The sequence below is a fragment of the Homalodisca vitripennis genome, chromosome 5 (assembly GCF_021130785.1).
Source record: "Homalodisca vitripennis isolate AUS2020 chromosome 5, UT_GWSS_2.1, whole genome shotgun sequence".
Lineage (NCBI taxonomy): Eukaryota > Metazoa > Arthropoda > Insecta > Hemiptera > Cicadellidae > Homalodisca > Homalodisca vitripennis.
In genome coordinates, this window is record NC_060211.1 from 25,520,741 (window position 1) to 25,537,394 (window position 16,654).

At 35.9% G+C, this 16,654-nt stretch overlaps 1 protein-coding gene across 1 annotated transcript in view; it reads left to right on the forward strand.

Annotated features, from left to right (window-relative positions):
- Positions 1–16,654, forward strand: part of LOC124361880 — a 153,221-nt gene that overhangs the window by 128,696 nt on the left and 7,871 nt on the right. Inside the window, exons 4-12 of the mRNA XM_046815927.1 lie at positions 2,315–2,688; positions 3,993–4,163; positions 5,759–5,936; positions 7,716–7,897; positions 9,405–9,676; positions 10,361–10,510; positions 12,911–13,038; positions 13,154–13,321; positions 15,482–15,697. Coding sequence (XP_046671883.1) covers positions 2,315–2,688; positions 3,993–4,163; positions 5,759–5,936; positions 7,716–7,897; positions 9,405–9,676; positions 10,361–10,510; positions 12,911–13,038; positions 13,154–13,321; positions 15,482–15,697 — 1,839 coding nt within the window. The remainder of the gene's footprint in view (positions 1–2,314; positions 2,689–3,992; positions 4,164–5,758; positions 5,937–7,715; positions 7,898–9,404; positions 9,677–10,360; positions 10,511–12,910; positions 13,039–13,153; positions 13,322–15,481; positions 15,698–16,654) is intronic.

Genomic DNA, 16,654 nt, shown 5'->3' on the forward strand with positions numbered 1-16,654 from the left:
TAGTAATGATCTCATTTTGTTAAATTAAATTAAACATTTGGTTACTTATTAATATGACTACTCAATATGAGATGTGTAATTATTTTCTATAATATATTTATACTCACTTTAACATAATTAAAGATATTACATATTAATTTTACACACATATAACAACAGTAATGAACCAAATCAAAAACGTATTGAGCCTTACTCTCTGTCTTCTATTATCACAGTATAATACGGTACTAACGTATATGAGATAATTTAGAAGACTGACACTGGCGTTGGCGGTAGAAAGAATTGGCGAATGAGTGGTATGCATGAATGGAAATATTGTACGTCTGAATTGTGAACGACTGTAAAAATTATATATTTATCCGGTGTGACTTTTGCCATATAATTGTTACATTGTACACGGCAATAAAAGGTTTGAATTCATGTCCTGACAACATAGGCCGGGAGGCACATGAATGAGAATAGGCACAGTCAGGGTGATGTATCAAAATAGGATATTATCATTATTTGTGTGTGTGTGTTTTTTTTGTGGTGACCACGTTAATCTATGCGGTCAACCACAACGATGAATTCCCAGTTCTCTATAACGTACCAGATGTATTTTTTTTATTTTTGATATTATACAGTGTTTTTTTTTAAGCCAAACTATGACTCAGTGACCTGACTGACACACGTTGTGCCGTTGATCTGGCAGGACAAGGCGCGCTGCTCCGAGCACAGCGACCGGTGTTTGTCCCGCAGTCATTGACCCCGCAGTTTTTTGCCCTTATCACCGATACCGGTACCGTTATCATAAAGCTACAACTGATCGACTGTGCTGTGCTTCCTGTCAGCCTGTCACGTACAGACAAACGGCGTAGTTACCCGCATTACGCGGCACGGTCGATTTACCCGCTACGTCGTTGGCTACTCCGTCAGTTGTCAGATCTCCAGTTGCAATCAATCACCGACGATTACGATTTAACCACTACTGTCATATCGTAATCATGTACAACGGTGTATTATGGATTGTCGCAACTTACACGTTTATAATAACTCCCTCGAGTGCAGTAAATGATTTGAAAACATTCTACATTGTTTTACTGCAGTATAATACTCAGAAAGAATACTCAGAATACTTGTTCTATGCAATACGGCAGTAGAGTGGTGAAATTCAATTATCGACCCATAAAACTTTTAAATTTTTTTTCTAAAAAATTTAAATTGAAATAACTTTAATAATGATTTCTTATGTAGTTTGAAATTGAAATGGAATACGGGTGTCATATCGGATTGCGATAACAGAACATATTGCCTTATAATTTATAAGAGGTCTAAAACGTGCCCTCGACGGTTATAGTTTAGTGAGTGTATAATGTTTGTTGCTCGTAATACATAAGTGATCAGACTCTCTAGAATTTAGATCTGTTGTGTGATAGTAATGAAGACAACGTATTCATTGATAGGTACTATCTCAAAGGTTGATTTTCGTTCTTCAGTGCGGGCGACCGTAGTCTGCAATGATGGCTGAAGGCTTTAGTGTCAGTACACTGGGGATCTAGAATTACTTTTTCGTATTGTTCAAACAATTACTAAGGTTATTTATTGCATTGCATTTATGTTTCAGTAGTTAAAACAGAAAAGTTAAGTTTTGGGGACTGATAATGAAATTAAACTATAATATATATTTAATATTGTTCTTACTATGGTTATAACAAAATGTATTTATATAAGTATATTTCTCTAGACAATGTTAGAGTTTTGCGGACATATGACAGAAGTGAACTGCATAAGATACATTGGTTTAGCATAATTCTGGGAACTCCCAAAAGCATTTTTAAGATAAAATTATAACAAACGTAATGTAATTTTTTAAAGTTTATTATTGAGGTTTGAAAGAATAACAGGATTTCGGACGTTTGTCATCGTTATAGGTTATAAAAAGTATAACACACCGTTTCGAGGATTGGAATCTATCCTCTTCATCAGTCCTTTCGTCAATGGAATACCTCCCCAACCTGACGAAGAGGATAGATTCCAATCCTCGAAACGTTGTGTTACACTCTTTCTAACCTATAACGATGGAAAATGTCAGAAATCTTGTTAATGTAAATATTGAAATGCTTAACATAAAATCTATACTGCTGTTGTTTGTAATGAGCGTTAGCCTATCGTAACAATTAACATTTTTGAAGTTTTGGTGTAATTTTTTTGTAATGTTGACCATATGTAGGATACATATTGGATTTGGTATTAGGGTAATATAGTGATTTTAGATTCAGATACTTACGTTTGTAAGCAATAAGTAACTAATCTTTCAAATGTGTTGTGCCGGCAGGTCTAGGATGTCTCGTGCCAGGGCTGGCACAAGCCGGGTACAAAGTGGGGCTACACGTCGATGAACTGTACGTGGTGTCGGTAGTAGCCCCCTGTGTAGCCCTCCTGGGGCCCCTTATAGCGGCGCCCCTGGCTGACAGGCTGGGGGTGCCTGCCCAGGGCTCGACAGCACGTTACGGCCGATACATGCGTGCCATGCTCGTCATCATCACCCTTCTGGGCGCCGTCCTCTACACAGCACTGCTGTACGTGCCTCCAGTGTCGCGTCTGCACGAGCGTAACCCTCCAGTATCCTTCCTCTGCTCCGGGGAGGGCGCTGTAGTCATGCAGGACCAGTGCCAGGAGATCCCCTGCTACAACTGGCCTGAAGACAACGTAAGTGAATATGGTGGACTCTTCCATTTCTTCAGAAGTTGCTCTCTACTTTCTAATGTAAGAAAATATTAAAAAAGTTAACAGAACTCAATGAACAAGCTATTGGGCCCAAATTAAACCCAGTTCTTCCTTGGGGAAAGATTTAAAGGAAGAGTTACAAGGACTGCCCTTTGACCCCAAAATCAATATGATTCTTCCTAGTACAGAGAGGAACCTACATAATATATTTCAAGTCTCTATGACTCCTGTAAAGAAGTTATCGTACAGAAGAACCGACTGTCCTAGAAGTTTTGATTCTAAAATCAAGGGCCAAGAGGAACATGTGTACAAAGTTTCAAGTTTATTGGACTTTTTTGTTAAGAGTTAACGCCCAGATGGAGAGACAGATGGATGTACTTTCCATTGACTTTTTAACCCCAAAATCAATAGGTTTTTCCATTGACCATATCTATGAACAAAGTTTCAAGTCTTTCCGACCTTTCTATCAAGTGTTATTGTACATACTGACAGAGGATCAGACGACACTATTTCAAGGAAGCCATGTTGGGTTCTACATAATACAAAGTCTATTTATTATAAATGTATAACTGCATCATTACTTTATAAAAGGAACGAGAACATTCCTTTGTAATAACAATGAAAAAAACCTATAGTTAAAATGTATTATTTTAAAATTCTTACTTTATGACTTATCTTAAGACTGGGAGGAAAACTCCTATACAGGTGAGTTATAGCATGATCATATTTGATCTGGGCATTTTTAAAATTTCAGTTAATTCATATGACTGTCTATTATTCTATATATTTTTAAATCCATTAGTTTAGGCTTTGCTAAGTGCTTTCGCTATCAGTGAAACAAGTAAATGTTAAAGTAGTTTTTACTAAATATATTGGGTGAAATGTGATAGATGTAATGTTTTATTCATGAAGACTGAACGAGGAACCAAGAGGACTAAACAGACTACAGAAGTTTTCAAGCTTTAGAAATACCTTATGTGATGAAATGTATCATTGATTATATTCATTTCTTATAATGCAAAATCTAATGTATTTCTATGCCCTTGATAACATTTTAAGGTTCTAGAACTCCCTGAAAAGTTGTCCAATGTTATAGAGTGAATGTGAAGGTGTTAAATTTGTGTTTTGTCGGCAATACTTTTATAATCGTAAAATCCAGTTAATAGGCCCATCATTGAAAATTTGAAAACACAAATATTACAGTTTTATATACATGAAATATAACATGTCATTTATCTTGTCATTATTTATCTATTTATTTAACACATTATTTGTGTCTTTTTCAGAGAGGGACCTTGTTTTTGAGTGCTTGCCGCCATGTTTGTGGTGAAGGTGCCATCACGCCAGGAGGACTGTACACCACAACTGCACCACCAGAAACTATTACGGAAACAAGAGATGATGATGATTATGGAGAACTGAGTGCAGAAGAAGGCCCTTCTGATGTTCCAGGACTGGTACGTTTATTATTTAATTCTGATCCCTTCGTACGCATGGTTGTGCTTTCAGAAAAATTACCGGAAGAAATTCATAAACTCTTTTAAAATTTGTAACATGTACATGAGTTTTATTTATTTAAACACGCCAACAGCAAATCAAAATTACAAAAATATTCACAACCAAACAATAAGCTTAATTATACTAGGTATACAGAACTTAATCAAACAGTACTGTAAATATATTATAATTGCTAGAAGTGAAATTATTTACAGTATGGATCAAGATAAGATAACTGGAAACTATTAGTAAAGATAAATATTTGAATTAAACTGTTGAATAATTTCTATAAAATGAAAAATAAAACAAAAATTTAATTAAATTAAATTAAATCAATATAAAAAAAACACATCAAATATATTGAATTTGTATTTAACTTATATTAATTTTGTTTGTCTTTTGTGTTATTTAATTATGAACACAGATAGTTTGTTAATGGTGTTTAGTTTGTGTAAAAGGATTGATTTTAGCATATTTTTTAATTAAAATTTTTGTAGGCCACCATTAGGCACTGGGTTAAGATTGAGAAACCTCTGATTTGTGGCATTGCTCTTCTTCTATAAGAGCCTTTAAAGAAAGATATCACTTGATGGGGTATATAGTACATTTCAGTAGTTTAACTTACCCCCCTCCTCCTATTAGGGTTGGGAGAGAAGAAGTTCTCATATATCCCAAAAACTACAATTTCTAGACTTATAACAATTCTCCAATGGATATTGGTTGATGGTTCAGAATTTAAAACGGACTTTAGGGACACCTGGTATATACATAAATACAAGTACAAAAAGTCCTGGTACATTTTTCAAAAACAGTCATTCAAACTGGGAAGTCCAAAAACAAACATTTCGCTGAAACATGACTGAAATTATTTTGTGTCACTAGAGAAAAAAACATTAAACTCTGCACAGTCCCCTTCATGACATACAATGAGTTAAAAATTGCCAGCTACAATTTGAACCTGTGCTATTTCTAGTCAAGACTGACTGATTTACAATTAGACTGTGTGGCAACTTGAAATTCCAAATTAAATTTTGAATAGTGATTTGAAACTTTAAAATATTATTTTAGAAAAACCATTATTAGTAATCATGTTTTAAATAAAGTACAAAATAAAATATGAGCCAGAACACTTCAAAATATTATAGATTTGTGCTAAGAATTACATTCATCCATGTGCGTAGCCAGCAAAGGAGTCCAAGGGATCCGGACCCCCAAAACATTTTAATTTTTTCAATTACTTTTTTAGCAAACGATTATTATTACTTAAATAATTCAGTATTACTGACATGTACTGTTGATGGATTGTTCTCAACATTGAAATGTGTCAAGAACATTTTAGGGAACAAAATAGAGAACGAGTGGTTGACTGCTTTGCCTTTCTTTTTGTCCACTATGGAAAAATGTCTTCTTGACCTCCCACACTTTTTCCTGGCTACATTCTTGCATTCATCTAAGAAAGAATGTCACCAAGGCTTATCAATTCCAATCTTTAGAACCTAACATTTCACTTAAGTTATTTTCCAATAAAACTAGACTATATTGAGAATGCTGTTAGGTAGCGCCAATGCCAGACTATACAGAACCAGTAGAGATGCCTCGCTTGTGCTTTGACCATAATGGCCAGTCAGTGTGCCATGTCTACACGGAGTACACCAAGCAGCTACCCGTCAACGTTACCTTGACCCCTTCCCTCCTGCCGAAAGACACATTGGAGTGGTGCAGCTACAAGATTTGTAAGTTGCAATTATTATTGATGAGTCATTTCACAACATTTCTAAGTAGGCTAATAAATTTTAACATTATTTTAAACTGTTTTAGTTTGATAAAACTTGTTATAGTGCTTAAGTAAGCCATTTGAATCGTAGAATTTGTTTGTCTCCATTGAAAATGTTCCCCTTGTTGTGTAAATATTAAAATGTTCAATGTGTGTTGTTGTATCACTAAGTGTTTAATATTAACAATTAAAGTATGCTAAAATTAAAACGTTCATGATGACGGCTTATTTCCAGACTTTTTGTTTACCATTGAATTTTTCATTAATAATGGCAAAAAACCGGAATTGTTTTTTTACGTTAAACGTTTAAGTATAATGAGAACGTATGTAGGTTTTGCAATTTTGCAAAAACATTGTTTTCTGTATGTTTTTTCAATGCTTCTCCGTGTACCTCAAGGGGCACCTAAAAAATTAATTTTCCTTAAAAATTAAGCAATTAATTGTGTGTCCTACACGATAGTGTGAAGTATTTCTTTAAGTGCAGGATCAAATTTAACAAACCACATTCAGATTAAAAATGCAATGAGGAAATGCATAGCAACGTGTATCCCATCAGGCGCATGATGCGCTTTGCAAAAGCCCAGTGTGTACCCCCATGGGCTGCAACTTCTTCAGTTGTGAAAGAAAGATCGCGGGTACCTGATAGGGTACATACTGTTGTGAACATGTTAAATATTGGATATGTCCACAATGCTATGAAAAAGAGGTATACTACAACATATTAAGGTTATTCCTTCCAACACATGGCCTTTAAAAGAGAGAGGGTAGGTATCTAGTATAAAAACTATCGCAACTTCAAAATCATTTATAGATCTATAATAGAAGTTCTTTAGTAAACCTCAGAGAATTCAAACTATGGACGAAATCTTTTATTACATTAGCTCATTAGTTAATATTTGTATCTATTTAGATAAAAATGGATCATTGGTTTCATTATACTGAAACGCTTTTGAAGCAAGGGTGCACATTGAAACCTGTTATGATTGATCTGTCTACACTTTTCTCCTTTTGTAATGTAACCTTTATTCATTGAGTCTTCATTTTTTGAACCTCTTAAAAATCTCTGTTATTACATTATTTGTAAGTTGAGCAGTAGCCGACATAACCAAAAGCATTATGATATTCTCTGTAAATTCAATTTTCAGTTAGTTTTGAGTATACTATGACAGCTTCACCATCAAATTTCATTTGTCTTGCTGTGAAAGATAAAATGTTCAATTCTTAGAGGCAATCATCCAGCTAATATTACCATACGCTGTCATCGTTCCTGCTCTTACATTATCAATTCTTAGAGACAATCATCCTGCCAATATAACCATACTCTGTCATCGTTCCTGCTCCTACATTTTCAATTCTTAGAGGCAATCATCCAGCTAATATTACCATACGATGTCATCATTTCTGCTCTTACATTATCAATTCTTAGAGACAATCATCCTGCCAATATAACCATACTCTGTCATCGTTCCTGCTCCTACATTTTCAATTCTTAGAGGCAATCATCCAGCTAATATTACCATACGATGTCATCGTTTCTGCTCTTACATTATCAATTCTTAGAGACAATCAACCTGCTAATATAACCATACTCTGTCATCGTTCCTGCTCCTACATTTTCAATTCTTAGAGACAATCATCCTGCCAATATAACCATACTCTGTCATCGTTCCTGCTCCTACATTTTCAATTCTTAGAGACAATCATCCTGCTAATATAACCATCGTTCCTGTTCCTTCAGTGGACAAGATCACTTGCAAGCAGCCATCACCACCAGATGCCTCAACTGCACAACTACTGGAGAACTGCTCTGTTGTCTGTGACCTGGACGACCCCTACAATCGCTCGGAGAGTCTGCTCATAGAGAGTGAGTGCAGGCATACTCTTGGTGACCCTCAACTCACCTTCTGGACTTTCCTAGTGGTGAGTGTATTGCTTATAATCTGAATCATGGTTCATTTTCTGTATCATTTACCTTTGTAATAGATATCAGCAGTGGCAAGTACTGAAGGAGAAATGAGTAACTGAATGTGTGTCTGAGGGTGGTGATGATTAATGCTGGAAAGGGTGTCTGTGACCTTACTCATCAAGTTAAAATATACACTTTTAGCACATTTGTTACCAAAGATTATAGTACCGGTGTGTGGTGTGTCACCCATCACCAGTGGTGAGTACTGGCCATGTAATGAGTAACTGAATGTGTTTCTGAGGGTGGTGATGATTAATGATGAAAAGGATTCCTGTGGCCTTACTCATCAAAATAAAACTTTTAGCACATTTGTTACCAAAGATTATAGTACCGGTGTGTGGTGTGTCACCCATTATCAGTCAGTTGGTTACTCAGGAGTCAAAGTTTTAATCCCTCTTTTGTGAATTCATTAGACATATTTGATGATGGTATCTTAATTTTTATGGTGTTAGTTGTAATATCTTTAACCCCTTGTATGCTGTATGGGTATGGTGTGTATGGCTATAGGGATATCTACGTCTGCGGCTGAGAATCCTGTAAGTGCTGATGACGTGTATAATTCTCGTGTTTTCTTGGTATAATGAAGATTGTATCATTGTGTTTAATGTATGAGATGTTTCTTTCATATTTTTCTATTAGGGTTTTTCATATATAAAGGGTTTTTTGTGCAAACTAACCCTTTGAGACTGTCCGCTGCTGCCCTTTGTGTCGTGAGTTACTCGTTCTGTTAGTGTGTTGTAAACAAGCGCAACATTGGCCCTTGAATTTATTATCTGCTGTTTTCATAGTGTAGGTATTTCTGTGTATTATTAATTTCATTATAATATTATAAAAATATGTCACAATATTATTGGCCAGTTAATTGTAAACCTATTCCCCGGTCTGCCCCCCCACCGCCCCCAAAACCTTATAAATATAGAATTTTATAACTTTGGGACAATTTGTATAATGACTATATCATAAGTAAAAATTTATGATTTTTTAATAAGATATGGTACATGAAGATATGTAGAACCAAAAAAACACAGCCAGGGAAGAGTACAGATCTGAAATAAGCCAGCACTTAAGGATTTTACTACCGAAATATAACAGTTTGATGCACTAAATAGGAATGTTTTTAAATTAGTCACTAAGTAACATCGGAAACGGATAGCACGTGAGGTTGGATAAACATTATTGGTTCTGTCACTCATACTCATTAGTTGCTTCATATATGAGAAGATCAATAGTGAAAAACTATGATGGCATATTTTGTCAAGCCTTTATGTAAATTCCCCGAACTCTTATATCGTTAGTTGCACTACAAATTCACTAAGTTTGATGTTGATATATTTATAGGTTAAAATTGTTTTAAATATTAATATAACATAGTAGTATTCTATTAGACACCATAAACATATTAACCATATTATGAAATCACAATATCTCAAAATTGTATCCGAATTCTGTGAATGTTTGCAGCTTCGGAGTGTGGCAGACATCTTCCCTACTACAGCTCTCGCACTGTTGGCGTCATGTTTGGTAGTGGCAGCCCGTGACACTCCTGCCCTACTCTGCCGTCAGCTCATGTACGCTGCTCTCGGATATGCGTTTGTACCTCCTCTCGTGGACTTTGTCGTGGATATACTCCCCGAGGATCCTATAAGTGACAAGCACCTCCAGTCCTATGGATACCACATCATCACATTTGCTATCCTCAGTGTGATCTCTGCAGTAATCATTCTGTTCGACAGGTATGTTCAAAAAAATTGTTTTTTCTGTGATACCAATCAGTTACCAATAGTGGTGAAAATGAGGTTAATTTGTCACCAGATCATGTAATTAAAGTGATCTCATGTCCAATCTTTAACAATAATTCCAACATAGCAAAAATCGGCAGGAAATTATACACACAAACTAGACAATGATGGCCTACAAGTTTCCCATCCAAAACAGTCCCAATCAACGTAATGCAGTTATCAACTTGAAAGGAAAACAGCTGATAACTTGTAAATGAGGGAATTTATGTATGCCAGTTGTTCAAAAAACTAGTATTGCATGGTGTATCTTCAGCATGACATATAAACTTCTAATATGCTCCGATAAAAAAGTTTTTTTCCGTATAACCGTTCATAGTCTATTTAAATTTATTTATCTTTTAATTAGTGGTAACTTTCTTGTGTGTGTATTAGTAGAACCAAATATTAAATGTGATCTTAAATTTTTTAGTTTCCTGCTATAAACATGATTTAAACAGTTAGCATTTCTACTTCAATGTTTAAGGAAAATAGGCATGGATTTAAAAACACAATAAGCTACCTGTATTTTATATTTTGTTAACTAAATAATTTAACTGGGGTGATGCTGGACATTTTGTAACCAATACAGTTACTACATTTATTTTTAAGTTGGTATTGACAACAATCAATGTGTTCCAGATCACTACCTCTCTCACCAGTAGACTACCATCTCCACTCGGGACCCGGCCACCTGACTTTGAGAGGTGCAGGAGGGGAGATCGGAGCTCTATCTCTGGTGCTCATCCTTCTTGGCCTCCTAAGCTCTGCCATTGATTCTTACATTCCCTGGTAAGCTTACATGAAAATAACAGTCCAGAAATAAATGTTAATGTGCATACTGATCCCTCAGAGAAAGTTTCAGGAGTTTGTAATTTGTTTGCACGTTTGCAAAGGAAGTCATACCAACATTCTCTAGCATGAACTTTAGTTCTGGTATTTTGGTTATTAAAGTTACAGGTGCTGCATCAGATCATATTAATATTAAGCGCATACCTCAAAATTATATAAGACCAGTCTTGGCCTTTAGTCTTGGGTGTCAATAATAACAAAAGATTAAAGGATAAAATCTTTTCTAGTAATTCAACATGAGTCTAAAGATTTTTAATGTTCCCCTGTCATATTATAATCTTAATCGTCTAGATTAATGCTACATACCGTGAAGCATACAGTGATTGTAACACAAATGAATGCTAGGCCTTGAGCTCAATAAGACCATTGTGTTGTCTTCCTTCGATACGGCTGGGCATTGACTAAATGTAAAGGGACTTACGATTTGATCCAGACAACCCTGTACACTATATTGTTGATAGAGGTTTTTGTCTAGCTGCTTGTCTATTACCAATGTATATATTAGATGTTTATTAAAAATAAATATAATTTAAAAATAAGAACATAAAAGAATTGAAAATAATTAATTTTAGGAGCACAATTGTCAAGGTTTTATTACAAAATGTATCTACTTTCAAGTCACTATTGTTGATCCACTTCCATATATAATTAATTTATATAAGTCCACAGGGCCAATAATATACACCCTTTACAGCTAGTACAACTATATGTTAATTAGCTGATTGATATGCTCCCGGTTCTGAGTATGCTCAGTGGTAGCAAACTCACCCGTCAAGTTAGAGATCTGGGTTCAAGAACCAGCTGAGCTAGTACTTTTTGTGATCCAATGTTTGTTGAAATTAAATTTGGCTATTGCCATTTATACAAATCTAATGAATGTAAATAAAAGTCGTTGACAGGTATTTGGTCTTCCGATCACATTTTAGTTTGGTTATTTAAACGTAAATGTGACAGAAACGGCCAAGTACAATATAATTGAATATCGTAAAAAGTAAGGGATCTGTGGTGTAATGGTAGAACATTCACCCGGCAAGTGAGAGATTCGGGTTCGAGTCCCGGCGGAGCAAGTACTTTTTGTGATTCAATGTTTATTGAAATTATATATATGGGTAGTTTTGAATTTATTTGTGTTTCTGTATCTGTATAAAGGACCCCATACACCTGCGAGTCTGGCTCGCCGAGCCTAGCTCGCCGAGCCTAGCTCGCGAGCCGGATCCGCTGATTATTCACCATACACCTACGTATCTTGTTCGCCCAGTTTGCAAACATGAGTTTTTAGAAGAAGGTTGCAGCTGCGGTCATAGTGTTAGATGAGCTATGTAAGAATAAACGGAAGAAAAGGGTAATGTGGTCAAGGAATTGGTTACTAAATACTGTAGAAAGAGATTTAGTCACATGAATTTATTGAATTTTGTTAGGAATGATAGTCGCCAAGACTATCAGAACTATTTAAGGATGTCAGCTGAAAGTTTTAACATGTTATTTATTGGACAAGGTTAAACCGCTTATAACAAAAAAAAGACACTATACTGCAAAACGCTATATCACCAGAGGAACGCTTCACTGCTACTCTCCGTTTTCTGGCTACCGGACGGTCTACATAATAAATGCTATCAGCAAATTTCGATACTCTTCAATAAATGTTGTTGAAAAATCAGGGCTCATAAATAATTTGGAGTCAGCCATGTTAACTCAAAACAAACAAAACCCCTTACCCTTGGCGGAACGAGTGGTGCGTAACGTTTGGCCTACAGTAGTGAAAACGGAATGAACAGATTTTTCGGTGGTGGGGGCACGAGTCCAATCCGTAATGCGCCATACACTGGCGAACTGATACTCGAGCCGCACGGCAAGCAGTGGCGGATCCGGCTCGGAATTTGACTCGGCTCGGCTCTTCATTGTCCATACACTGACGGATTTGGTCCATTTCTAGGCGAGTCGAGCCAGGCTCGCGAGCCAGACTCGCAGGTGTATGGGGCCCTTAAGACCTGTAGCAATAAAAATCAGTTTCCGGCTAGTCTTATGTTTGACACCCCTGATCAAGCAAAAGTAATTTATTAGTAAGTAAGTAATTTGTTAAAAACATCTTTAACTCTGGATTACTAAAGTAGATACACTGAAAGCCGAATGTGGTAAAATCAGAATATTCCAGTATGATATTTCGAGATAGGATTGATAATCCAGTTGGAGGCAGAGGGATGATGTGTTGCCTTAACTTTGCGTGATTTTATGAAGTCGTTCAGTGGTTTATATATCCCAATTTTACTTTAGTGGAAAAAAGTATATTATTAGTTAAAAAATAATTTAAAAGCCCTTATCCTAAAAACTGTGTTGTTTCAGGGAATCTGTAGTTCTGGCACTTATTCCATCCCTACTGGTACTCTGGTATTCAGAGAAGGTTGTTGATTACTGTGGCCACTCTAACATCCTTATCGTAGCCTTCACTTTCTACATCATACGATACACAGGTTAGTATTTCATTTAAATGGATTGAAATAATCTTTATGATCAAGAACGTGTGTTCTGTAATGTAAAATTAGTATGGCTCGCAAAACAATTAAAAGTAATGTATGTAACTTGCAGGACTGCTGATCTGTGAGGAGGTCTGGGGCTTGTTCCTGTTCGGGGCCCTGGAAGTGTTCACTCTGGTGCTCAGCTGGAGCACTGCCATCCTCTATCTGCGTCACCTCGTACCTCGCCACATCCTCGTCACCGGGCAGGCGCTTGCGATCATCGCTTTCTTCTGTATAGGTACAAAATGTCATGTGATTTACTATTGAACTGAATATGTTTCAAACCCTTATTAAACATTTTCACTTAGTCCTCTGTTTTTACTTGAAACACTAGAAATAGCTTGCAAATCATTACATCGTAAAATATTTTCACAAAATAAATATCCACGTTATTTGCGATTGAGTATTATTTCTATTGTAATGCTCATTCAACATAGAATTGGCCATATTAAATCAATTATATATAATACACCAAAAGGATCAGATGAATCCTAAGCAGTTGTCAGATCAATCCTGGAACTGGCAATTCCATAGCAGTTTACAGTTATTGCTTTAAATATAAGAGGAATATTATAAAGACTAACCTCACTATCACATCATATAATATTATTTATTTGGTACTGACACTTTGATTTTACCAGGCATCTAAATAGCTAATGTTGGAAGTGTTGTACTTGTCTAGAATGACAGGAAAACTTAATTCTGAAATGATGATACAGAGTGCGGACTTTAGTAGACTTTGGGTTCTTTGTTGGAGAAATGTTACCAAATCTGAGTACTTTTAAAATAATTTGTTTAACACATGAATACATATTGTAACACAAGAAGCTACATTAAGTTAAATGCTAAAGTCTGTTTAAGTAAATTTTATCAGAGTTAAACACAGTGCAGCGTTACTGAAATAACCGAATCAAGCAAAGTTGAGTGTGGCTGCTGCTTGGATGGGTGATTGCTGAGCGATCTTGTCCTTAAGGTCGCCATACACGTACCAGCAAGCCGGACAGTCCTACCTAAACAGTCCGCCGGAGACCGGCGGACGGAGCGTGTATGGGCTCCGGTTGGCCTGTCAGTTTGGACTGTTCAGGCGGCCGTTGATCGAACGAAAATCTATTCGGCCATCCGGCCGGCCGGAAGATGATTCAGGCGAGCCGGTGTGTATTTGGGGATTCCCGGCCGTCTGCATAATTTCAGCCTAAACTTTGTATTTTCATTATTATATTTCTTACAGTTGACATTTTATCAGAGTTGGAGTTGCTCCACTCCTACAATAAACGTATCTGAATAAGACGTAGGCTAATATGTTTGGAATAAACTGCAACGAAACCAGAAAAAACATTAATAACCTTCATCTTTTTATGTTTTGGTTCTTGGTTCGATCCAAAACCGCGTGGGGCGCAGACGTTCTGCTAGAATTCGATTCATATGGTGAGATACACGGAATTTCACTCGCCGAATTTACACGTATGTACAGTAAGGTACCGTATGTTCTGGTAGTATTTCCGGCCACCTGCCTGCGAGCCAGCGTAGTTGATACAGTTCTTGTGGGTAGTTCAGACAAAATATCGCAAAAAAAAGAAAATCAGTGTCTCAAGGAATTTATTTGTGTTTATGAAAGTGAACCGTGTTTATGGAAAATAAAATCATCGGAGTATCACTATAAGACAAAGAGAGAAGCGGCTTACGTACGGATTGTTGAAGTGTGGAAACAGGTAGATTCCAACACTTTGTAATTGTTTCAAAAAAGTTAACAATTTCAGGAGCAGCTACAGAAAAGAACTAATTAAGGTGAGGGATTCTTCAAGATGCGGTTCTTCTCGAGACAAGATATATGTACCAAGACTGGAATAACAATCTTTTACAGTTTGTGGATGACTAGGATACTTGGGTGACGAGGGAACTATTGAAAATAACGATGTAAATATGCATAACATTAATTTATTTCATTTAAATGGAACAATAACTGATTTACAAGTCATATGCATATTACGTACTGTACACCACGTTTATCCCTTGCGTTTTTTGCCATTTACTGTTACCATTTAAGACTACCAATAAAGCAAAAAAGGTTTCGCATCTTCATCAGTGGAGGAAATTTCAATATATAATATATAACACGCATTGCAAATAATTCACTACACATAAAAATACCGCTTGCCGGACTGGACTCAACTGAATGTGTATGGCAAGATCAGTCCAACAGACGGAGACTGGCGGACTGTTCAGGCAGGACTGTCCGGCTTGCCGATACGTGTATGGCAGCCTTTACAAGCAGCCCCGCCTGCCCGGCCATTCTTATTTTACTTTTAATACAAAAAACATGTATTATCCTTTGCACACATCCATAAATTTCCTTCCAAGTTGAATGAAGTCAGATGAATTTAAATTCTGTTGGGTCTAGGGCGATGCCTGGGATCTGTGATGGGAGGAGTTCTACTAGAACATATCAAGAACCCAAGTTTACCCAAGTGGAACGACTACTACTCGGAGACTCTGTACGAGACTGGTGCAGTGCTCTCGGCTGTCATCGCGTCGCTGTACTTCATTCTGTACCATTTCTGCCTGAAGCACAAGTGGCGCAAGCAGAACAACAAAATCTCGCAGCCAGTCGTGCAAGGTAAACCCTCAGTTGTGTTCATCTACAGGAAAACTAGGTATCCATTACAAATGTCCTAATCTCGTGCAAGGGTGGTCATTACGGATATTTGGAAGGGGCACCTTGGTTTTAGTTTACTATTATTTACACTGTAGCAGGTGATTTTACATTTCAGTACAACATAGAATAAAATATTTAGAAAGAAATGTACTTGTACTCGAGTTAAGTTAATTTTTGTTTATATGGTTACAATATGTGGGTGATTAAAGTTTTTTTTTATGTAATTTTTCCAAAATATTTTAGAATAATGATAACTGTTTGAACCAATACAGAGAACAAGAACAAGAAACAACAAGAATCAGTTGCCTTAATAGCATTGCCATTGAAGCTATAAATAAATAAATTCTAGTCCTTGGACAGTTCATACAACACTTCGAAATTTAATCATTTTGTGGAAAAGAAATCACCTCTAATATTGAAAAAGTTGATTACACTTTTATGACTTAAAATCTTAAAAAATGACATTTCTTTGTTGCATTTAAAACTTACTTTCTTCTATTAATGTTGTATACAACTTGTAAAGATATTTACACCATGAACTACAGTAAATTTAATTACTATAGATAACAATTTAGTAAATATTTGTTGTTTTTGAAGATATTTACTAAATACAAGAAGTAAGGCACTCAAACCACATTAACTTTTATTTTTATTTTGAACCATTCAGCCACTTTATATGACAAACGAAATATTAAACAACCTACTATCTACAAATATGGAGGGAGAGATATATGATGTATAAAAAGAGGATTTTGTTAATTCCTATTTTTTTGTGTGGATTAGTTGTAAAAATGGAAATAAAATGATGTAAACAATGTTTATTCAAAATGGTTGTTTTTAACAGTAAAGTTTTTCTTGTGCAAGAAGAAAAATGATGTAAACAATGTTTCATTCATAATAGTTTGTTTTTAACAGTAA